The sequence below is a fragment of the Numida meleagris genome, chromosome 27 (assembly GCF_002078875.1).
Source record: "Numida meleagris isolate 19003 breed g44 Domestic line chromosome 27, NumMel1.0, whole genome shotgun sequence".
Taxonomy (NCBI): domain Eukaryota; kingdom Metazoa; phylum Chordata; class Aves; order Galliformes; family Numididae; genus Numida; species Numida meleagris.
Window position 1 is genome coordinate 2996942 of NC_034435.1, and position 14136 is coordinate 3011077.

Consider the following 14136-nt stretch of genomic DNA (forward strand, 5'->3'; position numbering starts at 1 on the left):
AGCATCATAAGGATGCTTCAGCGCGGAGGCTGCATTAGCTTATCTCCTGTTTGAATAGGAAGTGCTTCTGAGGACATGCAGAGCTGCCTGCTGGACCGCAGATGCTCAGCAGAGGTCCTGCCTACAAGCTTGCCCAGAAAGCTTTTGGGAGCCTTGTAAAAACAAGGCTCTGATCCTGTAAGGCAACGGGCCTGCTTTGTGCTGCCTGCAGGCAGGAAGAGCACGATTTTTATTTTTTTTTTTTTTCCCTGTTTGTTTCTCTGGAAAAAAAAAACAAAAAACAAAAAACGAGTGGCAATGGGTAGCAGTGCAGTGTCAGATGCCGGTCCCTGGGAGATGTTTTGGCATGGGAGGCGTCTGCAGGAGCCGCAGAAGAAAAGCAGACAGGCTTGAACTGCAGCAGCGTTCTGCAGAGGAGCAGCTGTAACTGCCCCTGCTAAGATCAAAGGGGCTGGGGGGGGGGCAAGTCTCGTGTAGCTGCCCGGGCAATTAATTAAGCAGTCAGGCAGAGTCTTTTAATAGACGCCAAGCGCTGTGCATTGGTTGTTTCACTGGGTCTGGGAGATGATAGGAGCAGGCATTTGCTTTTCAAGAGTGCCTTTCCCCATGCACACGCTTCCCAGTAAAGTAGTGGGCCACAAAAGAGCCTGCTTGGGGCTGGCCTCTTAAATGCTGCATAGCATTTAAAATGCCGTATAGAGCTCATCTTGGAAACAATAGCTCCTGCTGTTACTGACAGTCCTTCTCCCATCTTCCTCTGAGGGCTAGAGAGCTTCAAGCTAGACAGCACAGCACTGTATCCCTTTGTGGTGCTTTGTAATGAAGTAGTTCTGCTCATTGCAGCGAGTGTAGAGTGGTGAGCAGCTGCCACGCAGCCCAACTGATGCCTTGTCAGTAAGCACAGTGAGGAAGCAGGGCAGGAATTAACTCTGTGGAGCAGATTAGCAGGTATTGCAGTGAAAACACTGAAACGCCAAAGGCGCTGATCCTTACCAATGCTGTGGGCCCAGATGTTGCACTGAGCTGCCCCTAAGCTCGGGGCAGTGTAGGTGGTTCTCATGTGTCACTGTCTGCCAGGATTTGAGCTACTTACCAGGCTCCTTATGTACCTGGTTCTGTTCTTCTCCCACGTGGCAGGGAGCTTTTGCATCAGCTCTGTCCAGCTGGAAGCCAAGAGGTTTCTCTAGAGACCCTGCCTGGAGGTAGCAAGCAGGAGGAAGTAGAGCGTGCTCCTGGCATGGGGGGCAGCAGCATCTCTGTGCTGTGTGGGCACAGCCTGCCCTCTAATTGGGCACAGCTGCTGCTGGTGAGGCTTTAATCTCATAGCACCGACAGAGGCTGAGGAGAGACTATACCTGCGAACGCAGGAGCATTTCCAAGGCTTAGTCTCTTATTAGTTTTCTGTGAGCTTAGCCAGTGCTTCTTAACAGGCTTTTCTCCCCTATTAGTAATTGCCTCCTTCCTCCTGCTGTGGCATCCTAATAATTACATCACGCGCAGCAGAGCCTGCAGCCCTGGGCTTTGGATGTGGCTGTCCAGCTCCTTTTTGTGGGGCAGCACCGTGTTAAAGAATCGGGCGCTTGGTTCTCTTCTCTTTTTCTTTCAACAGAAGAGAGCGTTGCCCTTATGCTTTAAGCAGTCCCTGCTTTATTTAAAACGGAACAAAGCAATTGGAAGGCCGGCAGGTAGTCATTCAGCTATTGTCAGAGGGCTTGGGGAAAAGCGTTTTGGTAGGAAATGCCTTGATTTCTATAATTTAGATTTCCAGTTGGGGTGGAGGGAGGAGTGATAGCGAGGAGTCTGGGTTTCTACACATTCCTCCTAACCCTCTCGAGCTGCATGGATGGCTGTTTCTCCTTCTGTAAAGGGATGCCTCTCTCTTCTGGTGCAGCATTGAGGGTACGAGGCTTTATCACTGGATGTGGGGAACACTGAGCAGGAATCGAGTGCTGCTTGGTGAAGCACCGTAGCTGCTGCAGGCAGCTTGCTGGGGCAAGGCACATCAGTGTCTCCTTTTGTTCTCAAAGCTATTCCAAATGCTTTTCCCCTGCAGTGGCAGCCCTGTCTGAAGAATTCTGTAGGAAGGATCTGCCCAGTATTACATCTGCCAGCTGCCTTCCTCCTCTCCTCACTTCTGCGGCTCAATCCTTGCATCAAATTCATGTTTCAGCATTTTCTTTTAATTTGGCAGGACTGAGCTGACTTCTCCCAGCCCGTTTCTTGAAGGTTTGAAAAGCATTTCAAAGCAACGCGTGCAGCGCAGATCCAGGGTTTGGAAGCTGCAATGAATTAAAACTCTCCCAGCCTGTCTTCTAAGTTCCTGAACCGCCAGGAGCTGACCCCTGAATAACAATGAGCGAGCCTTGAAACCTGCTCTTCCCAGAAGGATCTGGGGAGGGTGATGCTCAATGAAAACTGACACTTTTAGTTCACCTCCGTGACTGCTTTGCACTCCTGGGTGGGGGGTGTGGGGCAGCGAGGAAGCGCTGCTGAGAGCTGGGGAGCGAGCAGCCCGCTCCCTGCAGATCATTCAGTCTCTTCTCCACCTCGTGCTTTTGCTGAAGGGCTTAATGCTTGTACACTGCAGTTTGTAACTAATTCACTGACCCTGCTGCAGCACTTAAAGTGATGAAGTGGATGCAGAATTCTACCTCTGTCCCCTGTTTCCAAGGCAACCATCTTGCCTTCCGTCTCCAGAAGTGTCACACATAATTTGTTCAGTCGTAGATACGTTTGCAAGAGTTTATAGCAAGGAAGGGAAGGCACTTCCAACTCTTGTTAGCAGCGGTGCTCGCTGACGTGCCAGGCTGCTGCTGCTCCTGACTCTTGGAGGCAGCAGTGGCAGCATCCAGGATCACCCCAAAGGTTGGGAGCATGGAGCTGCTGGGTGCTGGGCAGCGCTGCACACCTGGGCACTGCAGCCCTGGGGACCTGCCTCTGTCCCTCTGGGTTTCCTTCTCAGGTGCTGAGTGTGCTCCTTGACTTCTGTGCCTGATTTGGAGGGGGTTTTCCTTAACCTGTGCTGTGGTGCATGGCACTGCTGGATTCTTCCCACCCCTTTGCTGTGGTGTCATGCAAGGATCTCTCCTTGTGTTGGCGATGTGAGCTCTCTTCCTTTCCTTTCCTGCGAGGCATCTGGGTCTGTCTCACTTCCCGTGGCAGGCACGAGGGAGGGAGGGAGGCTCTGGTTCTTCTGCCCACGTTTTGCAGATCAGTTTCGTAATGTAACTGTCTGCTGCGTGAAAGGAAAGTGAGCCTCCATCTGTGCACAGAACACCTCTCCTCTCTCCGTAGGAGTCTGAACTGTGACCTTTGGGTCTTGCATCAGCGAGGGGAGAGCTGCTTCTCTACCTGGGTTTTTTTCGATGGAACTGATCTGAGGAGCAGAGCACCTCCTTCTGCTCCAGGAGTTGGGGCAGTGGCTGCAGGGGCCGTGCTGTGTTGGGCTGCACGAGGACTGCTGAGTTGGTGCCTGTTGTGACTGTGACCTTTCTGTAAGCTTGGAGCCCTCAGGCAGCACCATGGGAGGTGGCAAAGAGCTCGTAGTTGCTCCTTGCTGGCAGGACGGCGATCTGCAGCCCGACATCTGCTTGCAGAAAAGACTGTCCGTATCCAAAACAAGCAAACTGAAATATTTGTGGCCTAGAATGGGAAGTGAATTAGCTGTAAGTGTTTGGAAGCGGCAGCTGTGCTTACTGATTCTTATTTTAACCTTGCTTATACCAGAACTTGAGAAGAGTGATGACTTCTGATGTAAAATTCGAGCTGGGAAGCTGCGAACCAGACAGACTCAATAAGCAGTGGTTGACCCAGTTCCCTTTTTTCCTTCAGTCCTTGACCCTTGTTATCTTAGCTCCTTGTAGATCATAGCAGCTCTGTCTGGACCCTGCTTCTTATCTGGCAGGTTCACAATTAACGCTGTGCTGCTGCTGTCCAGAGCCCGTGCTTCGCAGACGTTCTCAACAAGCTTGCAAAGCAGTGAGAGGTGATCTGTGCTGCTGCTCCCTTCCCTCAGTTTTAAGGCCTGGGAGTGGCTAAAAACGGCCTTAAAGGCTGCAGAGGAGCTGCTGCTTGCAGAGGATGCTCTGTGCAGGCAGTGCTTCTGAGAACCACAGAAGCTCATTTTCCCTCAGCTGATAAAACAGCAGCCTGCTAGCACTAGGTAAGCTGCTGTGTGCGCCGGTGCAATTGACTCAGAAATCATTGGTGAAGTTGTTTGGGAACAAATGATGAAATGGGCACCGTCAGCAGCGCTCTGATCCAGGCTGTGTTGGTGAAGGCAGGGTGAGGGAGCAGCCAGTTCCATCTGCAGCACGGTGCTGAGGGGAGAGCTGCACCGGGGAGTGGAGCTGCTCTGTGGCTCAGCCAGGGGTCAGCAGCACCTTGAGCTGGAGCAGGGGCTTTGGTGGAGCCTGGTGGTCCTCAGCTGAACAGCAAATGTTCACTGATCACATTTAGCACCAGTGTAGAGAACAGCATCTCTGTCCCTGCTGGAAAATTGCTTGCCAGGAAATACTCTGCTCCTCCATAAAGAATTGCTTGAGGCTCCTTCCAAGAGGTCTTTGATTTTCTTAGAACTTCAATGAATTTCTTTGCTCACTCTATAGCCTCATTACCATGTATGCATATGCAAGTATTTGAAATCACCTCCCAGAGGATGGGATCATTATGACTGGAGTACAGTGATTCAGGTTTCAGCTGTTAATAAAAACCTATTTTTACTCTCCTGGTAAGTAGGACAGAAGGAAAGAAAGAGGCAGAGAGCTGAAATGTAGCAAAATAAAAACACTAGCTGCTGGAGATTTGTCGGCTTTCTCCCTTTTTTCTGGCAGTCGTTCTGATCTCGTTTCTCCTGTATATTCCATTCTCCCTGGCTCCCTGGTGTATTGGTTCCCTCTAGCTCCAGTGCCCCTGGCAGGAATAGCTGGGTGCTCTGCTCCTGCCAGGCTGGGTCAGCCCAGGCAGAGTGTGCTATCTTGGCAGTCACTTCCTTGATGAAAGCAGTCTCCCAAGGAAAGGAAATCAAATGATCCAATTAGGAGCATCGTGTGCCATGCACATCACCGAGGAAGCCAGCCCCAGGATTTGCTAAAGCCGTTGGCCCAAATCTAGTTACGTTGGACCTGTTGGCTTCCTGCTAGTCCAGCAGCCGGGCTGAACTTTCCTTCACTCTTGTAATGCTGCTCCGTGAACCAGAGGTCAGACTTGAGGCATTCTGTCACTTCCCCCCCCCAAAGATGCTGCTGCTTTCCCCAGGCTGCTGGTGTAGGAACGCTGCTGGATCCTTGTCAGTGCTGAACTGGGATGTGCTGGCCTCCCAGCTGCCTGGGGTCATCTCCCCAATGCAGTCTGAGTGGGGAAGTGCCAGGCGTGGTTCTGAGCGTGACCCCGACGTGCTCGGTGACTGACCACAACACGTTTCCTGTTGGAACTTTGCCTGCTGAAGCAGGGACTGCCTCACTCTTTGGTTCTGGGAAAGGCAAGGTGCTGCCTTCCTGGAGAACCCGATGGTTGCGGAGCAAAGCTGGAGGATGCCAGCTGTGAAGCAGGGCTTCTCAGCAAAGGTCCATCCCTGTTTCAATCCCAGTTGATTTGTCCCAGTGGTTACCCTATCATTCATCTCCTAACTCCTTCCTTTTGCTGAGTGACTCTATTAGAATGCCACTTTTACAAGAGGTGAATAGACAGCGAGGTGATATTTGTAGCCCTCCCTGCTTTTGAGGTGTGTTTTCAGTTGATTCCAAGGCAGCACGCTCTGGTGGCCTACAGCAGGATGTAAGAGCAGGGGGAAAAACATCTTGCACTTTCCAGGCTCCCTCCTGCTGTGGAAGACTCTGAGTGTCCCTTTGTGCAGATAAGTGGTGTCCACATAACACTTAACAAGATGAGCGTGAGAGTGCAGTTCATATGATGAGATTTTGTTTCCTTTCCTGCTGCATGAGACCAGGAAGAATGGATCCCAGTGCCCAAATGGCATCCAGCCCACAGTGCAGGGGGAGGGGGTTGATATCAGCGCCCACCAGGAAACCAGGCTGGGTTTAGAAGATGGTTCTGGTGTGGGAACTGCGGACACATTCTGCCTGCAGCGGCGTAACGCTGCCTTGGAAGTTCTCTTTAAACTCCATGCACCTTTGAATGGGGATGGAATGGGATCATCCCATACCGTTGAGGATTTCTCTTATGCCTTCTGAAAAGGGAAGCTGTACTGATGAAATTTTTACTCTTGGACTCTTTGCAGTTGGTTTCGTAAGAAACACGCTCAGGCAGAGACTCTGGTGCCCATACCTCCCAGCCCAGAAACAAAGGACAAGTGGAGAAGTATGACGGCGGTGCCTTATCTGGAAGATCTGCATGGCTACAATGAGGATGAAGATGATGACTTGTATGACATTGAAGATGATATCATCTACACTCAGGACTTCACAGTACCAGGTAGGAGAGAACGATGCTGGGATGAGAAGGGTGGAAGTGACTCTTCCCTTGTCCACTTCAAGTTTTTTTAGGAAAGGCCTTGAGATCTGAATACATCCTCTCGGCAGTGGAAGGGAGTATTGATTATTAAGTGATGTGAGTGACTCACAGTGAGTGAGCCGTGATGCTCTGGATGCTTTGGTCCTTTATTTGATCAGCCAGGATGTCCCTTCCTGTGTGCTGCCCATCTGCTGATTTCCTTCCTTCATCCAGTAATAGCTTGCTCCTGCTGAACTGTTGTTCAAGCACACTTAATTCTCTCTGGGTTGGCTTTGCTAGGCTCGCTGAGTTATTTTGGAGCACAGCCCTGAAATGACTCAGTGTTCAGAATAGATGGCACATCTGGGAGAGAAGGGTGCTTGTAGCCTTATGCGGAGCCTTTTTCTTTTCTGCTCCAGCCTTGATAACTCAGTTGCAGAATTGCCCCTTTCTTTACGGGGGACTTCCTGTTGTTTTAAAGCCGACCAAGTAAGTAGGGCTGGATTCAGCCATGTGGTTTTCACAGAGGGGTGGTAATTGAGCAGTATTCTTTCTCTTGGCCTCTCTGCACTTGTGAGCAGCAGAGTGAAAGCATGTCCGTGGTACGACCGAAGGCGAAGCCTGCTCAGCTTTACAGCTGTCGTAGCAGCAGTGCTGATTCACGTTACCACAGCGTGACAGGAGGTGTCTGGTGCTGAGCTTTCCTTGTCGTAAGGAAAGCCCTGGTTTCTGTAAGGCTAACCATGCTGCTGTGGTTTTTTCCTTAATGACGGCTCGGTGGGCTTCTGTGGATCTGAGTAAGAAGCAAGGTCTGGTTCTACCTGTGCAGGAGTCTCAAACCTGAAGGCCTTGTTTCTTCTCCTGGCTTTCTGGTTGGGTGGAAGCTACTTTTTAAAGCACCAACGCGGAAGAGTAAAGCGTCAGGCCTTGAATAGCAATAAGCCTCATCGTGCCCAAAACTTCTTTGGGAATACCCAAAGCTTCTTTGAGAGAAGCCAGATTGCCTCCCCGGAAGAGCTTTCCAAGGGGAGAAGAGCTGAGACAGCTTAGCTTAGAGCCAGGCTCGCTGGGCCCTGCGCTGGGTGCCACCCCTGGGTGCCAGTCCCCAGCAGGGCTCTGCTCAGCTGTGCAGCCGCAGGGGTACGTACGTGGGTCGGAGGTGGAGCCCGCCGAGATGAAGGGAGCCACATCAAAGTGAAGCAGATCTGTTTCCAAGTGCTGATTCACTGGTGACAGCTGGGTAATTTATAACCTTTTCTAATCGAGCTGATGTCCCGCTGCCAGCTGGGTGACCTGCAGAGCTCTGTCCTTTGCTCTCGTACATCCCACAGACTTTTCTACTAGAGTCTGACCAGAGCTGGACCTTCCCTCTTAGCCTAGTGGGGGCTTTATGGAGGGAGGCATCCTTTTAAAAAGTGTGGTGGGCTCTCAGAAAGATGTACTTGATTCTTAGGGCCTTGCTAAGTACAGAACAGGACTTGGCAGGTGCCTCTGTGTTGTCAGAGGTTACCCATCTCCCTCTGCAAGGGCTCCTGATGGCAACAGCCCGTGTGTAAGTGCTCAAGATGTGGAAAAAATGCCCGGGCTTGAAGAAACCATAACCAGTATCGCTCACAGCCCCGTTTTATTTTTTAAACTTGACATTTTCTACCTCTTGAAGCTGGTTCAGAAAGGAAGAAAGGTACGGTTGGTCGGTCTGCCCACAGCCTCCCTTGGAGGGCCGGGCTTCCCAGCTGAGAAGCTGCAAGAACAGATCTGTTGCAGCTCACAGCTGAAGCCAAGAGCCCACGGGATAGTCTGTTACTGCTTTTTTGGCATCAGCGTAGAGAAATAAGCTTGTGCACGTCTCTAACAGTGCCCTGTTGCTTCCCTGTGTGTTCCCAGCTGCAGAGGAGGAAGCTGAGGCAGGGAGTAGAGGACAGAGCAGAGAGCTGGGAAGTCGTGACAAGCTGTGTGCAGGAGGAAGCTGTGCTCCCGTCGGAAAAAGGCACAGAAGAGGAGTGAAGGTTAGCATGGGCCCCAGAGCACTGCCCTCTTGGGCTTCCAGTGGCCTGAGCCTAACGGCTGGTGCTTTTAACCAGAGGCTAGCTGAAAAGGAAAACTCGACGTGACCTGCGTTAGAGGAGGTTACTCTGCCTGTGCACCCCAGGCTGCTCCTGCAGACCTGCCCCACGGATTCCTGTCTCTTCTCACTCTAGCTAAAGCATTTAGTTTCTCTTTAACTTCTCCGGTGATGAGCAGCTTGTGTTGCTGCCTGGTTTGTGTTCTTCTTTGTGATTAAAAGGTGGAAACTTAGGAAGGCTTGGAAAATTAGAGAGTGGTCGTATGTCCCGCAGGCTCAGGCCGGATCTGATTGTTCCGGGTGCTGCTGTGAGTGTCTCTGCCCTGCAGCTGGGCATTGCACGTTATTGTTGGTGTGCTTGGAGAAAGGGCAATTCCTGCAGTTCCTTCACAGCAAAACAGTGGAGCGTGCGAGATCCTTTGCTCCCTGGAGCTGAGCCCTCTGTGCTGCATCTGCCACTGCCCTGCTGCTCCTCCTGCGCAGGGAGCTGGGGCTGTGCCCCGTGCAGCAGTGTCTGCTGTGCAGGAGCCCAGTGCCCGTGCTGGGGTGATGTTCCCCCACTCAGCTGCCTCTGACAGTGGGAGATCACCTCCAGAGCAGTCACATCAGCTGTCATGCACTCCTAATGCAAACAGCGCTATTTAAACCCAAATAAGGGCTGTCACATCAGAAGGTGACAGGCAAATTACTGGGAGATGTTTGGAGTTCTCTGTGTAGCTTGTGCTGTTTCAGAGGGGTAAGAGAGCTGGATTTCAGTAGTGGCTCCATAGACCAGTGCTCCCCTTGTTACACAGTGGCTGGGTGGGCTGGATGCTATTTTACTTCACTTAGCTGCAGCACAGTGATGGGTTTTAGCCTTCCAGTTATTTCAGGTGCTACTTTGCACCTGGAGGCAGTGAAAGAAAGCATCCTCCACCAGCCAGCCTCCAGGCCCTCATCCAGAACCTGCACGTTCCGCTCTCGTAGCAATCACGGACTGAGCTGGATGCGCCCTGACAGGGGGGTTCCTGGGGGACAGCACACACTGCAGTCTGGCTGCAGCCCCAGGGATCCCTGTGCAGCAAGAGGAGGGTTTCTCTGGGCTCTGTGCTGCGGTGCTGCCCTCCTGAGCAGCTGTCACACGGGGTCTTAGGCAGCGTGAACACGTGCAGATTGGTGTTCCCAAACCAAGGGCAGCATTTGAGCACGGGATGCAGTCTTCTCCTGCAGACGAGTCACCTAAGGCTGCTTGCAGGGCTGCTTTAGCAGCCTTATTTTAAAGGGAAATTGGCCAAAGCAACACGAAATGATAATGGGGCTGGTGTAGGCTGCCTGTGGGAGCAGTGGGGTGAGGAGGGAACCCAGCACAGGGCAGGATGTGAGGTTTGTACGGCAGGGGCAGCTTGCACAGAGAGCACCTTGTCATTCATCTTTCCCAAGGCTTCTTCCAGGATCCTCTGACGTTGCTCAGCTCTGTGCCAGTGTCACATTTCTAACAGTGACGCCGTATTAAAGTAAAAATAAAGAAAGAAGCCACCCCCCCCCCCCACACACACACACACATCTTGTAAGTGACGGAGGAGTCGAGTTGTTCTGCTGGGCAGGCAGCGCAGGAGCACGCCTGACTCATGGGAGTGGGTGTTCAGGTGGGGAGGGGAGGAGGGAACCTCATTACCTCTTACGTTCAGAGGAAGAAGGGGCTCCGAGGACGCGCCGTTATTTCTTTCAAGGGCTCTTGAAAGATTCCTGCAGCTCGGTGCAGAGCCTCAAACCCTCGGGTGCCCCCCGGTTCAATCGGTGTCCAACAACAGAGGGGAGAGCAGCGTGCCCCCCACCACGGAGCTGCACCCAGGGGGCTGGGAGCATCTCGCTGCCCTCGTGCTGCGTTCACATTCAGGCCCCAGCGGTGTGGGGGCTCTGGGCTTCGCCTTCCCTCCCGCAGCAGCGGCTCTGAGGCTGGCCAACGAAACCCAGGGGAGGCACGTCGCGTTCCTCACCGCGCGTCCTCGCGGCGTGTCCCACAGACGCCGTGATTCAAAAGCTCTCGGCGGTTTTATTTTGGAACCTGCTCCGTGCCTGAATGAGCGGGGATGGAGCCGCGAGAGGCGGCGGGGACGCGCGCGCTCGCTGCCTCCCAGCCCTCCTCTTTCTCTTATTTTTAGCCCCGGGCTGCTGGTGGTCGGTAGGATGTGGCTGCTCGCGCACGCAGCGCTGGCCACGGCTTCCGCGGGGGCAGGCAGTTGCCAAAGATTTCATCCTATGCTGAATTGTTATTTTCATTAATTTGAACGTCAGCAACTGTCAGCGGTGAAGGAGGTAAAATTAGCCCGCGGCTCGCCCGCCCTCCTCGGCATCCATCATGGCCTCCTGGGATTGTTCTTTTCGCTGGGAGGAGGGGACGGGCACCCAAAAGAGAAATGAACTATTGGGAGATTTCCCCTCCCCCTCCCCCCCCCCCAGTCAGAAACGTTCATTGCCTTGGTCAGAGCCTGCCCAAGGGATGGGAAGGATAAGTGCTCTGAGGGCGGGTGCTGGGCTCTCTGCTGCAGCCCCCAGCCCCCGAGCACCACTTCTCCTGGGCCGGGGCTGTGGGTCCCTGCAGCTTTTTGGCTCTGAGGTGAGTGCTGAAGACGACTCTGAACCAAGAGACTCTTCTTTCTGAACAACTTCTGCCCGTGGAGGAGGAGGAGGAGGATGCCCTGCAGGATGCGCTGCCCTGCGGGGTGCAGGAAGGAGCAGAGCCCGAGGGCACACAGCGGGCAGAGGGGAGTGTGGCTCCAAAGAGACCCCCCCAGCAGCTCCCCCCTGTGCCCCCTCTGAGCGCTGGTGCGTGGAGCTGACGTTGCGCTCGGCCTCGCCAGAGAAAAGATGGAGCATCCTTTAAAGAAAATTATACATAATCATCTTACAGCTCTTGCTTCCACTCAAACCTCTGAGTCATAACTGAAGGGCCCTGGAGCGTGACGTTCCTGGTGGAAGGAGATTGCCGTGGTTGGATCCGGTGTGGGGGAGCAGGGGACCTGACAAACCCTTTCATCAACCCCATGGGGCTGTGGTGCCATGGGAGCACGGCAGTGCCCCTCCCGCCCCAGGCAGGGGCCCTAGGTCACCCCCCAGGTACAGGGACGTGACAGGAGCCTGCAGCAGCTGCACGGCACAGGGACACCTCTCCTGGGGGGGCTGCATGCCCCCGGTGCTGAGTCACTGTGCTGAGCTGAGCAAAGGGAGAGGGCAAACCGAGCCCACCTGCGTGTCCCTTGCAGGGCACAGGGCTGTGCCTGATCCCTGCAGCAGGATGGTGCCCTTCCGCAGGTGGAGCGGTGTGGAGCCCGCTCCGTGCATCTCACCCTTTACCTTCAGTTTCCTTCTCTTGCTTGCACTGAGTGCCCTCTGAGCGCTGCCATCCCATGCTACACCCATGGGTGCGAGGAGGGAGCTGCTCTCTCTGATGTCGCGTGCCCACCCTTGGGGCCGTGTCTCTCCCGGGCCTCGAGGACTTAGAGAGCAGCCCTGCATTTCTGCTCTGAGCGATAAGGCTGCGGCCTCACGCTGCCTTCCCTTGCAGGACAGGTGCCTGAGGAGGAGGCAGGGCAGAACGGGCAGAGCCGTGGCCGGGGGCTGCCCAAGGCTGTGTGCATGAACGGGACGGAGCCGGGACAGCTGAGCACCAAATCCAAGGCGGAGCGCCGGGCCAGCGCCTCCTCCAACCCCTCGCGCAAGGCCTGCTCGGCCAGCAGCAAGATCCGCAAGCTCTCCACCTGCAAGCAGCAGTGAGCCGGGAGCGCCGCGCTCTGCACAGGTACGGGCTGGGGTGGGGGGTGAGAGGGGGGCTGGGGCTGGGGCTGAGCCCCCTCCGTGCTCCCAGCATCCTGAGCCTGGTGCCCTGCAGTGTGGGGAGGCACAGAACTCCCCACTCCGTGTCAATGGGGGTCTTGTATGTGGCTCTGCTCTGCCCTCACCCCCCCACGCTGCTTGCAGACCCCCTTCTCCTGTGCCCCACTGTGGCTGCAGTGTGACCCCCCCCCTCCCTTGGCAGTGCCACCCTCCTGCAGGCAGGGAGCAAAGCTCCCATGCACGGAGGCAGCAGCAGGGCCCTGGCTTTCTCCTGGGGAGGCTCCCGGGCTCTTCCCCTGCTCCAGGGGCAGCTGCGGGACCGTGCCATCCATGGCTGCACCCGGACCCCCCCGCACACACACACACACCTTGCTCTGATGCTCAGGGCTGCTGAGCCCTCCCCGCTCCCCCCTCGTCCTTCCGGCTCGTTCCGCAGCCCCGTCCCTTCCTTCCCACCCCTCATTCATAAATGAGGCAGCGATGAGTCAACGCTCAGCGCTCATCCACCCCCGGCCTCACGCTCGCGCTCGTCACCGGCGCTCCGTGGGGCTGAGGCTGTGTTATCTGTTTGGATCACGACCAGCTTTGTGGTGTGAAAAAAAAAAAAAAAAAGAAAGAAAGAAAGAAAAAAAAAAAAGCCAGAAATAAAAGCCCATTCCTCCCCCTGCAGCTGTCAGACCCGAGCTCGGCTTTAATCTTTAATTCATGGTTGGGAGTGAGTCACCTGTGCGGGGAGGCACTGCGCTGCCAGCGGATGCCTCTGCTCGGGGCTCCCCGGGGAGCTGCTGCTCCCTGCCCCATGGTTCCCTGCCCCATGGCTGCTCCCTGCCCCATGGCTGCTCCCTGTCCCATGGCTGCTCCCTGCCCCATGGTTCCCTGCCCCATGGTTCCCTGCCCCATGGCTGCTCCCTGCCCCATGGTTCCCTGCCCCATGGTTCCCTGCCCCATGGCTGCTCCCTGCCCCACGGTTCCCTGCCCCACGGTTCCCTGCCCCATGGCTGCTCCCTGCCCCACGGTTCCCTGCCCCGTGGTTCCCTGCCCCATGGCTGCTCCCTGCCCCGTGGTTCCCTGCCCCGTGGTTCCCTGCCCCGTGGTTCCCTGCCCCATGGTTCCCTGCCCCATGGTTCCTTGCCCCATGGCTTCTCCCTGCCCCATGGCTTCTCCCTGCCCCATGGCTGCTCCCTGCCCCATTGCTGCTCCCTGCCCCATGGTTCCCTGCCCCATGGTTCCCTGCCCCATGGCTGCCCACTGCCCGGGGCTCAGTGTGTGTGTGTGGGGGGGGTCCCAGTGTGGCTGGGGCTCCTGTGCATTTGGGGTGGGGGCTGCCAGGCTTGAGACCTCCTGCTTCCACCGCTGCCCTCCACTCGGTGCCGTAAAACCTCCGGGAGCAGAAAGCAGCCGCAGCTCCTGGCTGTGAGCGAGGTTTGTGGGCTGCATTTTCCCCTATGGGTTCAGCAGCTCCAGGGCACGCTGGGCTCGGGGTCTGCGTGGGGCTTGGCCCCATCCTGACCCCCAACCAACCCCTCTCTCCCGTTCTCCCGCAGTGTCCCAGCATCCTCCCCCTGCTCAGCGTCTCCTGGGAGCGGCCCCTGCTCGCAGCCCAGCGACCGAGGAACCCCGCCCGGGAACCCTGCCCCCCCCCCCCCCCCGCTATGGACAGCGCCCGGAGCCCAGAGCTGCGGGGAGAGCCCCCCACACCCCCCAACCTGCGATGGAGGACCCCGGCTGCGGGGGGAGGGGAGCGGGGGGGGGGGCACCCTCCGCCCCATCACTCTTTGCCAATCAAGACACTGATTCTCTTTTTAATTTCG

General features: G+C 55.5%; 1 protein-coding gene across 2 annotated transcripts in view; it reads left to right on the forward strand.

The window, feature by feature from the left end:
- STK11 (serine/threonine kinase 11) overlaps positions 1–12290 on the forward strand; it is a 33592-nt gene extending 21302 nt beyond the window's left edge. The window contains exons 8-10 of one of the 2 annotated variants that reach the window (XM_021378491.1): positions 6239–6432; positions 8335–8456; positions 12057–12282. In XM_021378491.1, the coding sequence (XP_021234166.1) occupies positions 6239–6432; positions 8335–8456; positions 12057–12131 (391 nt within the window). In that variant the 3' untranslated portion in view covers positions 12132–12282. Of the gene's footprint in view, positions 1–6238; positions 6433–8334; positions 8457–12056 lie in introns of both variants that reach the window. The other variant, XM_021378490.1, reaches the window with a different exon arrangement.